The sequence below is a fragment of the Trematomus bernacchii genome, unplaced genomic scaffold, assembly GCF_902827165.1.
Source record: "Trematomus bernacchii unplaced genomic scaffold, fTreBer1.1, whole genome shotgun sequence".
NCBI classification, from domain to species: domain Eukaryota; kingdom Metazoa; phylum Chordata; class Actinopteri; order Perciformes; family Nototheniidae; genus Trematomus; species Trematomus bernacchii.
This window is the reverse complement of record NW_022988043.1, coordinates 9401054-9421218: the sequence shown is the minus strand read 5'-3', so window position 1 is coordinate 9421218 and position 20165 is coordinate 9401054. Positions and strand designations below refer to the sequence as shown.

The 20165-nt window shown below is 37.5% G+C and overlaps 1 protein-coding gene across 1 annotated transcript; it reads right to left on the bottom strand.

Annotated features, from left to right (window-relative positions):
* Positions 1 to 7858: 7858 nt before the first annotated feature.
* On the bottom strand, positions 7859 to 11606 carry ptger4a (prostaglandin E receptor 4 (subtype EP4) a). Its single transcript, XM_034117579.1, has 2 exons — positions 10527 to 11606; positions 7859 to 10105 (listed from the first exon to the last, which is right to left on the bottom strand). The coding sequence occupies exons 1-2, from the start codon at positions 11307 to 11309 to the stop codon at positions 9536 to 9538; spliced, it is 1353 nt and encodes a 450-aa protein (XP_033973470.1). The 5' UTR covers positions 11310 to 11606; the 3' UTR covers positions 7859 to 9535.
* Between the last annotated feature and the right edge of the window lie 8559 nt (positions 11607 to 20165).

Below are 20165 nucleotides of genomic sequence, written 5' to 3'. Positions count from 1 at the left end.
GTTTAAACTGTGCTGTATGTATTAAAGGTTCTATATTTACATCCATTAAAAGTGTATTTTATATTGAATAGCAAGAGGCTTCTATAATTTCTAATGTGCAATTACATTTTAGTAGCACAGTGTGACAGACAGGGCTAAAACAACAACAAATAGATACTTCATATTATATACAAACTCTTTGTGATATGTCAACTTTTAACATAACCAACAGAATGGTAGAAAATACATACATTGTTATTACAAAATGATTATTAATAAGGCTTGAATCTTGAGTCTGGCCAAACGTTTTTGTCTCCACTTTTAGCAATGTTTCTCTTGGCTGTACAATAGACATTTTGGATGTGCTCAGCCACAATAATTTGAATTGGATTCATCTTCCTCTTCCTTGTCCTCTTCTTCCCCCTTCTGTTTCCATCCCACTTCCTCTCATCCTTACTCTCCCTTTGCCTCCCTGTCCCTCCCTCTTTGCAGTGCTTACATTTACTGGATTTATTTTGTAACTTCTAGTCACGATTTGATTTTAAAATGTCAAAGTATTCGTGCAGAATGTGGTGAAGGGTGTGTTTCACCTCAGTTTTGATACATTGCATGTGTCAAATGCCTCTGCTAGTGTTATATGTATTAACTTAAACCCCCCTTTTAGTTGTTGTTGTTGAGTTATGTAATTAACATGTTTAACTGTTTTTGCAACCGTATTTGAACTCCAAGGTGTAGATTAAAATGGATGACCATGACAAAAAGTACTCAGCAAAATAAAGATCAGCTTAGGTTTATATACTATTATTTTATTATGAATGCTATTGCAAAACGATAATAATTGTTATGGTAAAATATGTGATCAAACTCCAACCATAACATTAAAATCACTTTTTACCGTCATGTTTTGGCAACCACAGCCACTATTTCTATTATATTAAAACAACAATTTCTTATTTTTAACAATGACTGCCCTAGTCTGTAACCTTTCTGCCAGTTTAAAAATAGTGACATATTTGTAAGATGCATATCAGTGATGCATGCAGGAAAAAGGAAATCCATTTAAGCTTTCAAGATGTTTGACCTGACAACCTAAACAAGTCGACTGGAGTGAATCAACTTCTTTCAGAATCATGGAGTGAAGGAAGCATTCAGACTACAGAGGACCAGATAGGCTGTCATGGGTGTACACGTCGATAGGGGCCAGATACTGCACTTCAGACTGCATTTATCTGTAGTTTCTTTGAACATCGATTCAAAGGGTTTGAATCCCAGAGCTTGTGTCTTTGGACAAACCATGATCCTTTTAGATTGTACATTAGAGCAAAATAAAGACCACTGATACCAATCAAACTATTGATCCTCTTTCTAAATGTTTACAGCATTCCTGATTCTTTGCACAATGTACTTGCCTGTGTTGAAATGTGTCATGTTTTTCAACCTTTTTATTTGTTTTCTATGATTTACTGTAAGCCAATTGCATTAGTATTGATTCAACGGAATTCATGAATATTATTGAGCCTGTTTGTGTTTGGTGATTTAGCGCACACAAATAGACAGATGATATAATATACAAAATCATAGTAAACTCTATTCTTATGGTACCTCTTTATAATTAAATGTACTTCAAAGTGTCTATATATTTCATTAAAAAAACAGGCATATAGAGTAATAAACAACTGACAACAACACAACAAATTATGGGGAGAGGGAGCTAAATTATAAATAACATTTGGGTATCATAAGAGCTAACTCACTGGAACTTTTTTAAATACAATAAAGCATTAAGATTCTAAAGTCAAACATAAAGCGTCTCAGATATACCAAACTTGTGTGTCTTTAAAAAATGAAGGAAAAGCTAAATCTTTCTTAAATACACATAAAATACTAAATGAACATCCACAACACCCCGGTTCATTATCCACTCTGAGAAATGAACTGACTGACCCTGATTAGTTTTAGAGATATAAACATCAAGTAGCAATGTAAACTCAAACGGGAGTCTGAGATGTCTCCTATATGTGAGACTGACTCCAGATCCTTTCACAGCCTTCAGATTATAAGCTTAATTGGTTTCCCAAAACGACACATGTTTATTTTCTATCCCGTCCAGAAGGAACTTTGTGATAACAGAGCTGTGACATTGAAGACACTCTCTCAACAAACACACTGCAGGGTCTTGTGGTTCACGCAGGAGGAAATGAAGAGGAGATAGACTGTCACAGAAGGATACGTGAGGAACAGGGTCTCTGTCATGCTGCTCGGCCAATCCTGGTCAAAGGATGTTATCAGATCATACTGAAACCAAAACACTGATTATTTATTTTTTGTCAAGGTGTTTTTTCCCCCTTGTTATAGATAGTTGTCTCAGTTGTTGTTATACAACACAGAAACAAATCCCACCAGTGGACAACATTTGGTACAGTGAGAAGTGAGCATGACGAGATCCCGATTCTAACATGCTACTTTTAGCACTTTTCTTTTTAGAGTCTCGCCCCTAAAATCTAAATGTATTGGGACATTTGACTACGTTTTATACACCCCAATTTATACTTTAGTTTTTTTTAAACAGCAAACATTTGTTTTGCATTCAGTAAATTGTACACACCTTTGTGAGTGTGCAGGGCCTCTGGAAGTAGGAAGACACAGAAGATTTTAAGCATCACAAAATAATTGTGTTTAATAATTAGGGGGTAATTAAAGCCTCAAATTGTTCTTTAAATATTACTGTTGAAGTTACGATGTTGTTACATTTAGAGATTGCGTTTAATCTTCTTTTCAAATTGGGGTTCCCATGATTGCCACTGTGGCAAAAGTACTTTCCATGGAACGCAGCAGTGCAAATTATTTCTAAAACAGTCCTAAAACATCGGAGTGTCACATTGTGTTAATCAAGTTCATGGTTTGACTGTAAACGTTTCAGCATCAATCCTCAACCCCAATTTGAAAGATGTCACTACCTTTGACGCAGAGCAGAGTTTCATAATATTTTTTTGTGTTATCACCTTCTTTCAACTTCAATGTGAACCTACTGTTTTTAGATTATGTATAATTTGAGATAGATATGGGCATTTAAAGGGGATTTTTAAACTGGGACATAATCAGTACTTTTTTTGATGATATGGCCAAGCCCAGGGCATGTGTCAATCTGTTGAGCTTGCAAAGCCTGTTTCAGCTTGTGTAAGAACATTATGTGGTGCCAGCGTACGATGAATTGTAATAAATTGGTCATGTGACAAAAAAGGTGCAGTCTATTTTGGACACAAATACTGTAAGGGTGGGGAAATCAAAGGAGACAGATCCACAATATGCCCTTACACCACATCTGCACTCGATCACGTCATGACGTCTTTGTTACTTTTAGCCTGCTGAAAGTACACTTAGAGGTGACAACTGATGTGTGTGCAAGTAAGTGCACTTGTTCTCAGTTCCCGGTAAAGCCCTGGTAAAGCACTCACATCCATGTTGGTCCAATATTCAGAATACATTTCCAGAAACACACTAATTACCTGCCCTTTTGAATGACTACATAAAACATTTCAGGTTGACACAAATTAGCTGATTTATGTAACTGTTGTTTTATATCAGTAGTCTAAACGACCCCTCCACTAAATCATGTTTCTCTTGTATGCTGCATCTTTCAGCAGAGGCATGCCATCAGCTCTCAGGCACATTTGATATGATGCAGGTTGTTTTCAAATAGCCCACATTAAAACATATTTGTATGGCAGCAGAAACAGCAGTATTACACATGCAAAGAGTATCGTAATTAATAAGCATTCACATTAAACTCAAACTTGGACCAATAAGAGTCAATGTAACTCAGACAGAGCAGGGCAGATATTTCTTACCCATATGTAGAAAACCGTCTAGTCTCAATAGGGTTTTTTTTGTATTACTGTTGGGTTATTTACACAAATATTTTTAATTTCTATGTGTGTATTTCTTACTTATTATTTCTTGCACATTGTTTTGGACAACTTTACATTGGTGACAGTTTTTCAGGAACACCTTGAGTTTGTTGGTTCAAATATTCTACTTTGCATAAAAAACCCAACAGTTACTTACAAATGACACTTACACTTAGTAAAAGCGACTGATTGGTTCTGGGTATATGTCTGCAGTATATTATGTTTCTCGGGTCGGACATTCTTTTAAAGGTCCCATGTCATGGCCATTTCTACTGATCATAATTCCATTGTTGAGGTATACTAAAATAGATTTATATTGTGCAATTTTCCAAACTCACATTGGTTTCTCATACAGCATCTCTGTATAGTATGTGTATTCACTCTCTGTCCTAAACGGCTTATTGGAGCTCCTATCCCCCCCCCTCCCTGTGAGCCCAGTGGCCGTCTGCGAGACAGCGAGACACAGCAAAACCCAGCCCGAACACACACACACACACGCAGCCTGGCTGGGAGTTTGTGTGTGTGCTCACACACCGACTCACAGCCTCGCCACGTCCCGCCGTCTTGGAGGAGAAATCGGCGGAGCTGCAGCTGAGAAAAGGTTGAGTGTGTGTGTGTGAGGAAGTCCGCGGATTGGTCCATTTGGACCAATCCACTGACTTAACGTAACGGCTCCGCGGACGTAACGTAACGGCTCCACGGATTGGTCAATTTGGACCAATGGGTCCATTTGGGTATGGGCACGTCACTGTACCCAGGAAGAAAACAATGGAAAAAGAGACATCTCCAACGAGGCGTTCTGGGGCAGCATAGACAGGTCTTTTTTGTGTTAGAGTTTTACTTGCTGCCAAAGCAGCCTATTTCCTCAGTAATAAAGTGGTACAGAATGATTCCTAAAATCCGGAAATGAGTAAGAATTTGTTATCACTTCAGGTTACCTTGTCTCGTGATCAATCTGTTTTTGAATAGGTAAAGTGCCTGTAATAAGGTCTTGTGTTAACAAAACTCCAAAGAGATATTGTTCATGCTATGTTCCAAGAGAAAAACATCTATCAAAAAATACCCAACTTGTGGATTAATAAACTTTAGTTTGCCAAATATCTTATTTCTTTTAATAATCAGATATTTAATGGAGAACTCCTACTGGCTTTTTGTCAAGGGAACCAGTGTGGTGCTATCATCCTGTTTGGCCTACACAAATACGTCATCCCTGCAGCATTTCATAATTTGTACATCCAATATTAAAAGTATGTGACCAATATGAATTTACTGATTCAGTGAAAACTAAACCTGAGAGTATTTGACTTACTGTGGAAAACACTTAGTTTGTGTGACCCAAGTGAATACACCCACACACATATTGAATGACACACACACACACACACACACACACACACACACACACACACACACACACACACACACACACACACACACACACACACACACACACACACACACACATATCAGTGTCTGATTGGCTTGTTGTCTGAAAGGTCATCTCGTGTGGTTAAGATTTTCCTAGTTGCTTAGGAATTATATAACAGCGGAGATCAAAGTCATACCCATTAGCTGCTGATTTCATGGGAACTTGCTGGTGTCCATAATTCTGCGTTAAAGCTTTGAAATAAGTGGCTCTACATACTGTATATTTGTGCGGGATTTAACAGAGTCAGCAGGGTGACTAATTCCTGGCCGGGAGCTGTTTGCATTGCCGTCGCCTGCCAGATTGAACACACGGCAGCTTCACTGAGCTGCAGCAAGAGATAGCAAGATAGATCAGATTGTATTAGTAGATTCAATCATAGATGTGATAATAGCACTATGATTTTACACAAACTACGTTTATTTTTGGTTTATCTATTTCACTGATTTTGGTTTTTGTTACTGTTTCTTGGCCCGTTCTCTATCGCAGAACAGGTTTCCATCTACAATTGCCTCACCTGGTTAAACAAATAGATATTAAGATAAGACCAACAGATAAATAAACACCTTTATTCTGGTCAATAGTATAAATGGCAACAACTGTTGTAATTTTCTTCTTGTATTTCTAAAATCCAGGCTCAAGACTTGTATTTTTGCCGCTGCTTTTAATTGAACTATTTATGTCTCACACTGCACTGTAACTTTTATTCATGTATTTTTATTTTTTATTTTATTATCTTTGCAATGACTGTTTTTAAATGGCATTTTATAATATGTTTCCTCTGCACTATTTCTTAATGCTCTTGATGTCGTTCATTTTTGTAAAGCACTTTAAATAGCCTTGTGTTGAAAGTTGCTATATAAATAAACATGCCTTGCCTTGCCTTATATAAACTCTTAAGACACAACATTAGTAATGAGTATATGCCATCAATAGTTTGAGATTTATCTGTGAAGATTGTGAGATATCTGCCCTGAGGTTTCCACCACAACCTTAAAAAAGCACTTCAGCAATTTTGTGTTAATTAAATCAAAAGGATGATCAAATATCCTCAGTAGCATTTTTCAACAGACTTCCTCAGCTTGTTATAACACAAGCTTTCATTAAAACATTTTTCTCTTATATAAGGCCAGATATCTTTACTTTGAAGAAATAAACTCTTTTCAGGGAGCGAGTAGCATTCCTCGTGATGAGTAAATTGAGGAAAGTTGGTAAAGGGAATTTCATTTATGGTTCCCACAGCACAAAAAAGTAACATCTTTTAAATAAAAATAGTTTCCCTGATACTCACAGCAGTTCTCTTTCAAGAAAATGTTGTGAAATGAGATGAAAGAAGAAATGTAAAAAAACAAACAGCTGAACCATCTGCTGGGTCGGTGAGATGTGAGGGCGAACTGACCATCTCAGGTCTAAGCTCTTTGTTGTTATAGCATATTAGCAATAAGATCCTATTGCTTCATCGGCGTCACAAAGGCTGATATTGGCACTGATGTGAGAGGAACACTGTAGGGAATCATGTTTTTACTAATCACATCTCCTATTTTCTCTATTACTTACGGGAAGAAGCCTGTGGCTCTTTTACCTCCATCGAGCATTGCTCCTGCATCACTTCTGCTTTGGTTCTGGTGTCTTTCCAGACTGGGATTGTTTAGTGTCCTTTACAACTGAGGCTGACAGCAGAGGTGGAGGAGCAGCAGGTGTTTTCTGCTGTTTATCAATGAGCACATGAGGAGACAGGGTGCAGAGTGTCACCCAAGGACCTGTGTGTTGTAAAGCAGCTTCACAATGACGTTCATGTCAACTTGTATGTGATTTAGGATCCTTTTACACAAGCATCACCTCCTTTTATCATAACATATGCAACAAAATAATCTTCCTTTATTGCTGATGTTTCGAACTTGTGTTAGATTTGTTTGAGTAAAGGTTAGTGAGGCTATTCTTATTTGTACAGGATGAGACTGTGACCCTGTTCACGCAGGCGGTAAATATCAGCCTCTTTGGTTGTTCATTTATACATTTAATAAGTTATTTGGCAGACTGACAGCAAAGAGGATGGAGTGGAGGGCTTGTTTCACATATCACAGCATACCGCTACTGAACATCAAGCTTAATCTTTTCACAATTTTGATTCAATAATGTGTATTGTTCCTAGAGTCTACAGGATAATCTTACTTCAGGCGTCTTCAAAACGTGTTTGTCAAAGCCACTGCAATGCTTGTTTAAGATTAATTGCAATGAATTGGAGCCTTAGATTTTGTTTATTGTTTCAGGAGAGAAGCTGTCCCGGCACGGTCAACTTCCTGATATTTTTCCCCTCCATTCTCTGTTTCTGTCTGTCTGGCATTAGCTAGTTGACACATTACTAAGACCGAGAGAAATCCTAATTGTATCTAACCTTACCCCAGAGTGTTAAACGTTCCTTTATTTGTCTATAAACTTTGGAGAAGCCTGTTCTTCTCGGGCCATTTGTCTGTGCTAATGGGGGTCATGAGAGGATCTCACCAAACCTTAGCAGGAAAAGAGAGTGTGAGAAACTTGGTGCTCATATTATTAACTTCCGCTTTATGTTGACAACATATGGCGACATGTCACAGGTCATGTTTGCTGTGAAACAATAGCAAGGGCATTACAGCTTCATTATAAAATGTACACAAGTTCTCAGTTATTACCGCTAGACTCTAGCACAAACCACATAACGTTTACAGACATGAAAAGTGATACAACAGTAACTATGGCCACAGATTTAATTCTACATCACAATACATACATGATACAAAATAAAGTGCATAATTTAAATATAAACATTTAAAAATAAATTAAAGACCTTGTTTAACAGGCCGCTTAAGCCAAATATAATTTGGCTTATCCTAAAGGCAGGTATTTTATCCATTACATAAAGCAACAATCTGGAGCTGATTTGATAACAGGGAAAAGGAGGCAGAGTTTGCCTCAAAGCTGCTGAAACTAAGACATATCATTTGAGTGAAAAAGCTCAAACGTTCAAAGGTTCAGTCTATTGTATGTATATATATATATATATATGTATAGTGGTAATACAGCCGCAGAAATAGCCAAATGAGAATCAAAAAGTGGAATTCTGCCATTACATTTTTTTTGACATGTTTTACAGAAATTGACAATTTTCAGATGTTTTTAACTCCCACATTTGAGTGAAGATAGATAGATAGATATCTGCCAATGAAAATGATTGTAGCTAAGTGTTTGAAACTTTTTGTAAAGCCCTGATTTTCTGGACGTTTGTGCTGAAAATAGAAATTCATGAAAAAGTGTTCTGATCAAACACATCCTTAGTGTGGACAGTCCCTTGAGGCGTGGGATTTATCAACTATAACCTTCTCCTGGAGAAGAATAACGTTATTACAAACCATATTTTACACAACATCAATCATCTACAACAGATTTTCTCTCAAGCTGACAAGTCTGCTGAAATATGTTTGATACCAGATGCTGCTTAACTCAACATTAACGCAACATCTGTCCACAGGTTAACACATTTTCTGTAGCTTTGGGGAGAGATAAGTGTTACGTGAATCATTGTAGCCTAATGTAAGATAGGAAAGAAAGTTTTCCTAGTTTTAGATGACATATGTGTGGATATTCCAGGGCTTAGGAACAAAACCCTAAGGGTTTGCCACATAATAATACTGCACTGTATATTAGTCATGGAACTAACTCATGTCCTTCAAAAAGCGCTGTATATTAGGGTTGGTTAAATATATAAATTACAATGGCAGCACACATGCCAGTGATTACTCACATTCAATACTGTTTAAATGTATCATATTAACCACAAGCCTGTGACTCAATGATTTAACTGGACCCATTTACTGTATGTCACAGTTATAGGTTTTAATATAGCTGAAATTATGAAAGATATATTCCATCACGGAATCTTGAGTCATGAGGTGTGGGTAATCTCTGTTAGAACGACATTTTAGGCAAAACGACAAATCGCTCATACAGTCAGAGATGGTCACTTGAGGTAGCTGGGTGCTGAAACAGAGAACAACCGGAGAATAAAGCTCACCGCACTTCAAGTGTAACTTCCTTTCTCACTTCATGTCCCCCGCATCACAAGAGTCATTTATTTTCTTTATGTGCCTCATTTTTCAGAGATTTAAAAGTTCACTTTTGGAGAAGCCATTGAGTAGACAGTCTCACTCAGAGTGAATTTAGAGTTTTTTCCTAATTCAGAGTTAAGTCAGATGCATTTTTCCTCCACTGTCTGTGTGTTCAACGACACCTGAAGTGCTGTGTCTTTTGGGCATGGCAGAGCTGAAAGGTTCCTGATTATATGTGTCCCTTCTCTACTCTGAGCCTCAACGCTGCCCTGCTCAGACGAATAAGATGCTTGTGAGTTTCTGACTGATGAAGGTTGTGAACCAGAGGGTGTGTCTGATTTATGGCAGCTTCCTTTGTACACTTCACTTCCCTCTGGCAGGTAGAGGAAGGTCTGGGAGCTGCTGGTGAAGTCTCTCAGGTCGTGGGAAACCAACAACTTTGAGTCCTGGTTAGAAATGGCCAAGGAGAGTTGTTGGGCGTCTATACAGTGTAGGTTTCCCTGTCTCTGTTGCCTCCGTGCTCCTATCTTGCAAAATAAACACTTGATTTTCTCAATGAGTTTGAGGAGAACGGCCTTGCGGAGCAGGATGTAGATCCAGGGGTCAAGAATGGGATTAAAGGAGGCAAATCTTATCGCTCGTAGATCAGGGTTTTTGTCCAGACGCAGCTCCACTGGAGTTTTATACAGCTGGTTCAAAAACACCTGAGCCTATAAGGGAAGAAAGAATATATTATGAGTAGATAGATAAATGCTTCCAACTATGTGTGAGCTTGCAGCTGTATATGTGTGTTTCTGAGGAAAATATGTGTGAGCTTGCATCAGTATGAGTCCACATATCTGTGTCTGATTGGTATGAGGAAAAGAGTGAAAAACACACTAATAAAAATTAAGAGCAGGGAGACGAAAATAAAAACATGTTTAAACTCTCTTTCTCTATCACCACTTGGATTTGGATGGGGTTGGGAGCCGTGCGTAAAACGTGAATAATGGAGTAAAGCCAGAGAACGGCAAATTATGGCAAAGAGTCAAATGTTAACCAAATTGTTTGGTCTGCAAAAAAAAAAAAAAGTTTACATTTAGTGCGTAAAGCATAAAAAGAGTCTATAGGACGCAGAAACAGAGCACTTACAACAAGAGGGATGGAGCAGATAAGCACCACTGCCGAAGTGCCTATAAGCAGAATGACCATCTGAATCTCTGCACCGGCCAGACGTCCAAAGCTGCGTCCTCTCCTCGGCGGCTCCACGGTGCGCCCCAGATCGGTTCCCAGCGACATCCTGCGCACGTATCGCCGGTGCATCCGAATCAGAGCCACGCACACCAGCACGTTGCAGATAACAGTGGCGAGGATCAGAATCGAACTGAAGCCCGCGTACGTGTAGGAGTAGGCTGCATCGCTGGTCTTGTTGCTCCTCCACTCTAAAAAACACCAAGTCTGCGGGTATTGTTTCTTCACCTGTCCAAAGCCGACAATCGGCAGGGCGCAGAAGAGCGCATTGGAGATGTAGATCGCCAAGAGAGTCAAACCCGCCAGTTTTTGGTCCACATAGTCATTGTAGAAGTAGGCATGGTTTATAGCGATGTATCTCTCCACGGACATGGCACAGATGATACTGAGCCCCGACAGGGAGAAAAAGAGCAAGGTGAATCCAAAGTATTGGCACAACGGGTCCTCTCCGGGCCACGAGCCTTTCACATAAGTGGCGATGGTGACCGGGCTGGCCAGCAGTGTGCCCAGCAGGTCCGTCACTGCCAGTCCACACACCAGCGTGTAAAACGTGGTTTCCTTCTGTTCTTTGCGGGATTTGCAAAGAACTACGATGGCGATGACATTTCCAACCACCCCGAAAATAAACATTATGGAAGGAATGGTCGGGACCATTGTCCTCCCTGTCATCGATTGATTATTCATTGTTATGTCCTTCAAACGCAGTTAAAGTCGAGAAACAACTTTTCTTAACGCTATCATTTCTAGTCCAGAGCAATAAACGGATAGAAGTGCACATAAAATAATTCTGGGCAACATTGTTAAATCTGAAAAAAATTGTTTGAACCTTATCTTAAAACCAACTCCTGAAAAAAGTTCAATTCCCTCTGCCGAGCATCATGTAGCAGCTGCTGTGGTTAGTCCTCAGCTGGCTTTGTAAGAGCACGTCTCCTCACAGGACAGAGAGATACAGGCAGGCAGCAGACACCAGCTCAGACTTCATTGAAATAAGACTGACTTCAAGCTTCCTGCTGAGCTCAGTCCCTCCCCTTAGTTTCACTCCACTGCCTGCTCTGTCTGGTGCACCAAAGACCTTAGACATATTTTGCAACCGTCATACAGAGGTGACAATTTGTATCGTACCACAGCCAATTCCATTTATAATTAAACCATGTTGATTACAAGAATGGTGAAACTCAGTGTGGTCTATAAAGTACCACCACAATAAAAGATTGCACAGCCAATGTTGAACAAACGTTTTCCCCTTCCAGGGAAATTCAAATCTCAATGACTAATATTATAAGTTCCTAAGAATCTCCATTTTTGATCAGGACTTGCTTTGTAAAACCAGCTGCTTGGATGATGTCAGCAGTGAGTTACAGTTGTGGCTGGAGCTTGTCTGCGTGAGATGTTCTTAACCCTGAGCTCAATGTCTAATGTCTAATCTAAACTCAAAACAATGCTTGAACAACATGGTTTGACATCATAAACCCACCTTAAAACGTACTAAATGTAATTGTGTATTTCTCATATGACCATAAGGACAATTCATATTGTGTTAAAATTTTATTTTAGGCAATTAGTCAGGGATTGAATTCAGAGCAATTTAAGCCACAATATGTTAAAAACAGCAACCTGAAATAAACTTTAAAATACATTTCATATTAAGATGAATTTACCAATTGTCTCAAAAGGCAGGTGCAATGTTAAACCAGTGATGTCAAAACAGTAGAAATATGATAGTAAAACATGATTTATATAAAATAAACACCTGCATATTATCCCTACTGTAACAGCCAAATAACTAATTCAGTTAAAGGTTATCCTTAATTGATTTCCTGACAATCATCTTATAAGGATTGATTTGGGATGACGAATCCAAAATTATAGATACAAATCAACAAAATGTCAAACAACAAATCCATTGCTCACCATATGTCCTGCAAATATATTCAATAACCTGCAGCCATCCTCCTTGGTCTCTGTGTTTCTCAGAAAACACCAAGACTAACAGTTTCTAACATCATTTAATATGCAAATTATCAAGAACATTTGATCAGGCTATTAAAATTCAGTCCATTTTGTTTTAAAAAAACACATGCAAATGACCACAGCACATTGTAATTTGTCCCCAGTATTTACCGTGGAGCAAATAAACAACTTGTCCTGCTGAGAGAGAGCGATGACAAGATGGCCGGGCATGTGAGTTAAACTGCAAAACAAACCATGTTGTTATTCACTCTGTAGGAGGTACACAGCCTTTTTATAAAAACTCCTGAAATCGGATATTTTTCTATTCAGACATTTGACCTGTTTTCTTCAAAAGAATGGAAAGAAGTTAACCCACCATGAGCTGTGAGTTACATTTAGGAAAACATAGGCGGATCAATGTTCGACTCTGTTGTCTTTATACACAATTAATAATTATTAACAGGGTATACTTTATCATAAATAATGTATAAAACATCAAGAAAGCAATCTTTGTAAAACCTCAAAAATCCCTCTAAAACTGTACATTTGACTGTGGTTTAACCATTTAATGTTTACATAAAGAGTGAAAATCACCAGAAGCACTTATTGTGTATCCTTCACAGAGCTGCAAATAATTGAGACGTACTCTTACTAAGATTGCCATTAAATGCTGCATTACTGTTTTGTAATAGCCAATGATCAATCATTAGTATTCCTGCTAAAGAGCCTCCAATTGGCAGCACAAAGTTCCTTTACAATGCCTTTGGTGAACATGAAAGGAATACTACTCCATCTTGATTTAGCATCTCTCTTAATAACTTTTTTAATATAAGTAACTTTTCAATTTCTGCATTACCATCTGGTGACAATTTGTATTGTGCCACAGCCAATTCCATTTTTAATTAAACCATGTTGATGACAACAATTGGGAATCTCAGTGGTCTATAAAGTACCACCACAATAGATTGCACAAACAAACGTCTTCCCCTTCCAGGGAAATTCAAATCTCAACGACTAATATTTGATGTTCCTAAGAATCTCCATTTTCGATCAGGACTTGCTTTGTAGAACAACGCCCACACGTTGCTTGCTTTGTAGAACAAGCTGGTTGGATGATGTCAGCAGTGAGTTACAGTTGTGGCTGGAGCTTGTCTGCGTGTGATGTTCTTAACCCTGAGATCAATGTCAGTTGAATTATTGTGTAAAGAACAGCATGGTTTTGTTGTTGATACAGTAGGATTTTCAACATTTGAATAACTCAAATAAGTACAGGTCTGCATGTTTGAAAAAAGGCTTGGACACACACTGATTCAGGCTGTTTTCCACTTTCACAGAACATGTTGAACTCAGAGGAAGTGAAACCCTGAGCCCCGCGGCCTGACGTCATCCTACTACACTGACCCTGAACTCTTGAAAAACACACTTGTTGTTATTTCATGTGCTGTATACAATATGAATTCAGCCTGTTGTTGTGTATTTCTGTACGTGAATGTCAGGTTTCCAGTGTCGCAGAATGTTCGGTAAGTAGATTTGAAAGATTAGCCTTCTTATGAATGTGCTTTTCCTGGATTTGTTTGTGAAGTCAGATAACCTGCAGCCCTGCAGCCTCAGATTAACGACCACCAACACTGCTGAAATAATCCATTTTCCTGTGAATGTAACTCTGGCATATGTTCTGTAGATAGACAATCGCACGGGCGAGTGGGTCTTTCTGTTTGTACGTTCATTTTTTGTTAGACTTTGTAGTTTAAAGAAAGGAGAGAAAAAACAATTTCTCCAAAACAGTATTTCTTCCAGGGCCTTCATTCCTGTGACAAACAATTACTACATTGTTTCCTGGAAAGGCTTTGTTGGCTTTGTAGACATTTTTCCCCGGTGTAGCAGCTATGGATTTGATTTGATTTCCCACAACAAGAGAGGAATTTAAACAACCAAAGAAATTATAAACACGTGCAATTACAGGTATGTGGCACACTGTATTTGCCACAGTATTGCGGTGTTGTTCTGGATGATTTGCTTCGCAACGTGATTATGTTTTGGTTTATTGCTTGGTTGAGCCTATAAAGAGAGATTACAGTTTTCGACAGGCCTCTTTGTTTGGAGAAACACACCTACCTGTAGAGTAAAACATGATCACTGTGGACATGTACGAACACATTGCTTAGCTTTTGGGATGGGTCTAACAAAACCGTCTTCATTCCAGGTTTGATTCTGCATAATGTGTACACACCCACACATTAAATAACTGACAAAACGGATACTTTGAATACACAATTTAAATGTTGTCAATTCACTGACTCGTGCTGATGATTTATGAGACAGAATATGGTTTGGACCTGCTCTATATAAGAAAAGTGACCTGAGCACTTGTAAATGAAGCTAAATTGATAATATTTAAACTTTGGCATGTTTAGCTTCAAACAGTCTCACGACCTTTTGGAATTCCTCAATCTTCTGAACTCTTTCACATACTGCATTAAAGTAATATTCAACATCTTTGGAAATAGGCATTTGCTTTTTTGGCAGAGAGTCAGATGAAAAGATGATTATCACAAGTCACATGTATGTTATATATGTAGTTGACAAGCTTAGCTCAGCATAAAGACTTGAAAAAGAGAGAAACAGCTAGCCTGGCTTTTTCCAAATGAAGCTACATCTACCTAAGCACATTTAAAGCTCACTAACAAACATGTTACATCTTGTTCCTGTAAGGGAATAAGCACATTTCCCAAAATATCGCAATAGTCAATTAAAAGTTTAGAAGCCAGAAATAGTCATTTATCTCAGTTTCAAGCAGTTTTTTTTATGTATTAGTGAAACAAATGAAAATCTGAAAGGGTCAAAACACATTTTCACTCATTTATAAACTTGGAAAATACATTTAAAAAACAACAACAAAAACAACAACCTTGATTCAGAACTGACATGCAGTAAAGGATGACGGTAATGAATGGATTAAAACATGCAAGAACATTGGTCTTATCTATTAATTTAGGTTGTTGACTTGTGAGAAAAATCAATACAAATGCATGACGATAGCACTTGTTTTCATGAACCTTGATCACCAATAGGCCAGCAGATGACATTGTTGTTTTCAGTTGCTATTTTGAGCATTAAACTCGTTCCCTGCCAATGATGCAGTTAACAGTTATTTTATATCAGACTTATGAATCATGAAGTCAGGCCTGTGGACTCCCTTTGTTTTGAAAATAAACCTGCAGTAGGGGAACGGGTTGTTGTCCTTGACACACTGCCTGCAGCCTGTTTTAAAACGTAAAGTTTAGACGGTTGTTTATCCTGGGGTCTGGCAGATTTGTAGATAACGTTCGTATAGCATCTGACTCAGCCTAACAAAGAGATCAGATGTAAACTGTTTGAACTGGCACAGAGTTTGACATCTTTTGCCAACGTGAACACAGACTGCTCTTTGAGAATCATTCAACGCCACCATCTGATTCAACTGGTATGAATCTGCATCACTTGTATTATGTACTATTGTAGATTGTATACTTCAAATTGCATTGATTTCTATACAGAAGAGAGCTATAATAATTGTAAATAGAAATCATTATCATGAAAAAAAACCATATTGTTAATAAACTGGGGGAGTATACACTTAATAGATTTAAAAGAATATGATGATAAACAAATAGAAAACGAAGGTACTGTAAAAACAGTGTACTGTATATCAATCTTTGGGAATATAGTATACGTTTATTTATTGTATTTTTTTCTTTCTTTTATTCTTTTATTTGTACTGCAAATATTAAATTAGAACTGTACAAAATAATAGTGTAAAAATGTTAAAAGACCAAATTAACTCAACCAAACTAAATTCAACTAAACTGCCATTACTATTTTGAACTGTTGAATCTCAATTTGACCTTTATTGAGCTGAGCATAAAACATCTATTGTCAACATCTCAGTTCAGTTATCCTGAAACCCACGCAGGAGGATTTACTTTCAGGCTGTAGGACTGCAAAGCCCGCCACAAAACACAAATTGGCTCAAGCTCATTCACGTCAAAATGACGAAGCACACCGTTATGCACGATCATGCATTTAACATCAAACTTTACACAATAATGTTCTTGTGCTTCTTTAGGGATAAACTGTCCTGGTTTATCCCTAAAGGGGGTATGACTCACAGCGACAGTCAAATACAACATGTTGATCCATCAAAAGGGTTCATATCCCTTGGAAAACAGTGTGTCCCACTGGTGTACAAGTGTACCATTTCATACACATTATGGTGGTAATCATTGACAGGGAGAGAAACTCAAAGCCAAATTAGGGACATTAACTGCCAATCTTTACACAACCAGACCACCCCTGGCTGCCCATTAGAGCACAATGGAAAAACATGCAGGATGTTATATTGCTGATGATGCATACATTAAGGAAAATGGTGCAAACCTGCCAAAGGGTCAAACCAAAACACATAAGCGACACCCGACCAGCACTGAATCTCATTTAATCAGCTCATTTATATTCCAACTACTGACTTTGTAAATTCGTTTTAGACACCTGATGCTGTTTGTGTGTTCCTGCTGTGGCAGCTCATTTATATGCAAGAGAACCCAAAGTTTCAATCAGATTACTGATGTTTATTTTTTATTTCATGACCTGCAGTCTCAGTAACATAACATACATGCCGTCCCTTTCAAGTGTAGCAAAAATAATTCTGCTTCGATTTGGAGACGATGGGTAACATGATTTGAAAGTTATTGAAACAAATCCTAAATGTTTCATTAAAAAACTGCAGATTATTTCGTTAAAATTATCAAATAATTTAGAAGAAGCACTAAAATACAACCAAAACAGGTGTTTCTACGTACCCTTGTTTTAATATGCAATTCTTCTTAACAAACACAAATGTAAAAAACACTTAAATCTAACAAATATAAATGTTTACTACTCACTCCAGTGCAGCATTACAGTATTATATGTAGGAATAAACTGCTTTAATTTGAAGCCATTGATTTACTAGACATGTAAGCTGAAAACTGAAATGACCTTCAATCAAAACATTTCGGTAACACTTTTAACCAAGCATTATTTTGTCATTACTTCATCATGTTTGAGCCCCTTCAAATAAAGTGGTGACCCGGTCTGTCGGTCACAGCAGTGCATGTATTCTGTTGAATTCAAAGTGTTGTAATCATGATTAACTACAAATCAATAATTTGGCGGCTTAGGGGAAACCAAACTGAGAAACCTTTGAAAGAACATCTTGCAGTTATAGAATGGACTTACTGGCTTGGAAACAGGCATAAGAAAGGACCTCTTGGTCGTTGACTGAAGGACATTCGGGTCATGTTTCCCTGATTGAACCACCAAGAGCTCACTGACTTCAGATATGAAGAAGATGGAGGTTTCAAGATAGCCCCTGTTCGTGCCTCACATCTATTATCATTACGTATTTTTTTCTGAAAGATAAATCCCTGATGATCTATATGCAAGTCATTTCAGTGCATTTTATCTGTTGTGGTCAAGTTAAAATCACAAATAATTCAACAATATAAACATGGTATGATTTACTATTAATTTACTATTGCCATGTATCTTGTGTCTTTGCCGAAAAATGTTATTGCTTTCTTATGTGACATGATATGTGAAAATGTGATCTTGTTGGCTTTGGATTATAAATTAAAGCGTGTTAATATTATGAATGAGTTATCTTAAATGGTTTATGAGCTTTAAGATAATACTGCATGATACATAAAAAAAAGTCCTAACAAAATAATTGATAATTGAAATTAAGTCCAAAATTATGATCTAATTTGCATTTGTAATATTGCCAAATACATGATGCCTTAATAGACATAAGGGCTGACTTTATTTGAGGGATAACAAAGATGATTGATGCATGAGCACCAAATGGTTAATAAAGGGGATTTCACATAGGCCATTAATCATATGTTATTTATCAGTGTAAACGACGGAACAGGTCACCACTGTATTTGAAGGGGCACAAACATGATGAAGTAATGACAAAATAGTGCTTAGTTAATCATGATTACAACACTTGGAATTGCTGTGACTGGTCAGTTCTTTGGCCTGTCACTTTAACTGCAGATCTATATGAAGAAGACATGAACATAATTAATAACTCAGAAGTCATGATGATTGAGATACCTTAGTTGATGCATTAATTAAGGTATTGTTCCTGCATTAAGTCATGCATGAGATACTATTAATCCTTGTACATTACCGATAGTTCATGAAGTACTACATGCATGCATTCATGATGATTCATGTTCCCTTACCATAAAGTGTTACCTACATTTCTTTAAATCAATTCATGAAACATAATGAATCAGAAAAGGTGTGCCATGTAAGTTACTTTTATTATAATTGTTTCTATCATAAATTGCACTAATATGAGCAACTCAGCACAAGGTTATTGAAAATACCACAGTTTTGTGTCACCTAAACAATATTGTATTGATGGTCCCTAAGTGACACTTGTGGTTAAGAGCGAGGACTGGAAGTGAACGTCCTCCGCCTGCTGACAGTCTGTGAACCTGAAGAAAAAGTAACTAAGTACATGTACTCAAGTACTGTCCTTAAGTACACATTTGAGGTACTTGTATTCAACCAGAGTATTTTATTTTATACTACTTTCAACTTCTAATCCACTACATTTTGGAAGCAAATGTTGTGCTTTTTACTGCATTGCATTTATTTTACAGATGAATGGTAACTTTATAAATTCAGATTTTCACACACACACTTTTAAAATATGATTATTTGGTGACGATTAAACCATCCAACATTGCATTTTATTAACCTTAAATCGTGAGTGGGTTCACAGAAAAATGTATTAAGGGATTAAGATGTTTTATTGTTCAACATTTGTTCACACGCTTTTGCTTTAAAATACTTTTGAATTGAGTTTTTGAATTGAGTTTTTTCTGCAATGAGTACTTTACTCTGAATACTTAAGTACCATTCTCGATGCTAAGTCAGTACTTTTACTTGTAACGGAGTTATTTTTACAGTGTGGTAAAATTAAGTAGCCTACTTTTACTCAAGTAAATAACCTGAATACATTTTCCACCACTGAAGAGGACCAGAGTGAATGTCTGTCGAATTTCCAACCTAAAACTAACTTCAGCGTGGTGCTAAAAGTCCTCCTTCTTAGCTGTGGCATGGGGGATTCGTGTTTCATTGTTCTTGGCTCATGATTCATGTGATCATGAGAAAAAAGTGCGCTGAACAGATTAAACAGATTATTCATAAAACCGCAGATTATGCAACTTCTCTTTGATAACATTTTCCTTTTAATTCACATGTAATACATTGTTTTCTTGATGCATATCGCCTTGTTTTAGCTTTTATCTTGTTGCACAGTCTTTTATCAGTAAAACTCCTGCTGGCAGTATTTCATCAGCAATCTCCACATGCTCATATCTTTCAATGTGAGGGAAACTGAGGACTATTTGTTTTAGGTCGGTGTATTTTCTTATAGGATTGAGTTATATGAAGAAAAAAAAAGGTTTGCATCGTTCGTGATACTGTCGGTGTCATGACCGGAGCTACAGCTTCGAGAACAGCTGTGATTCGTCTTGCCTGACCGTTACATCA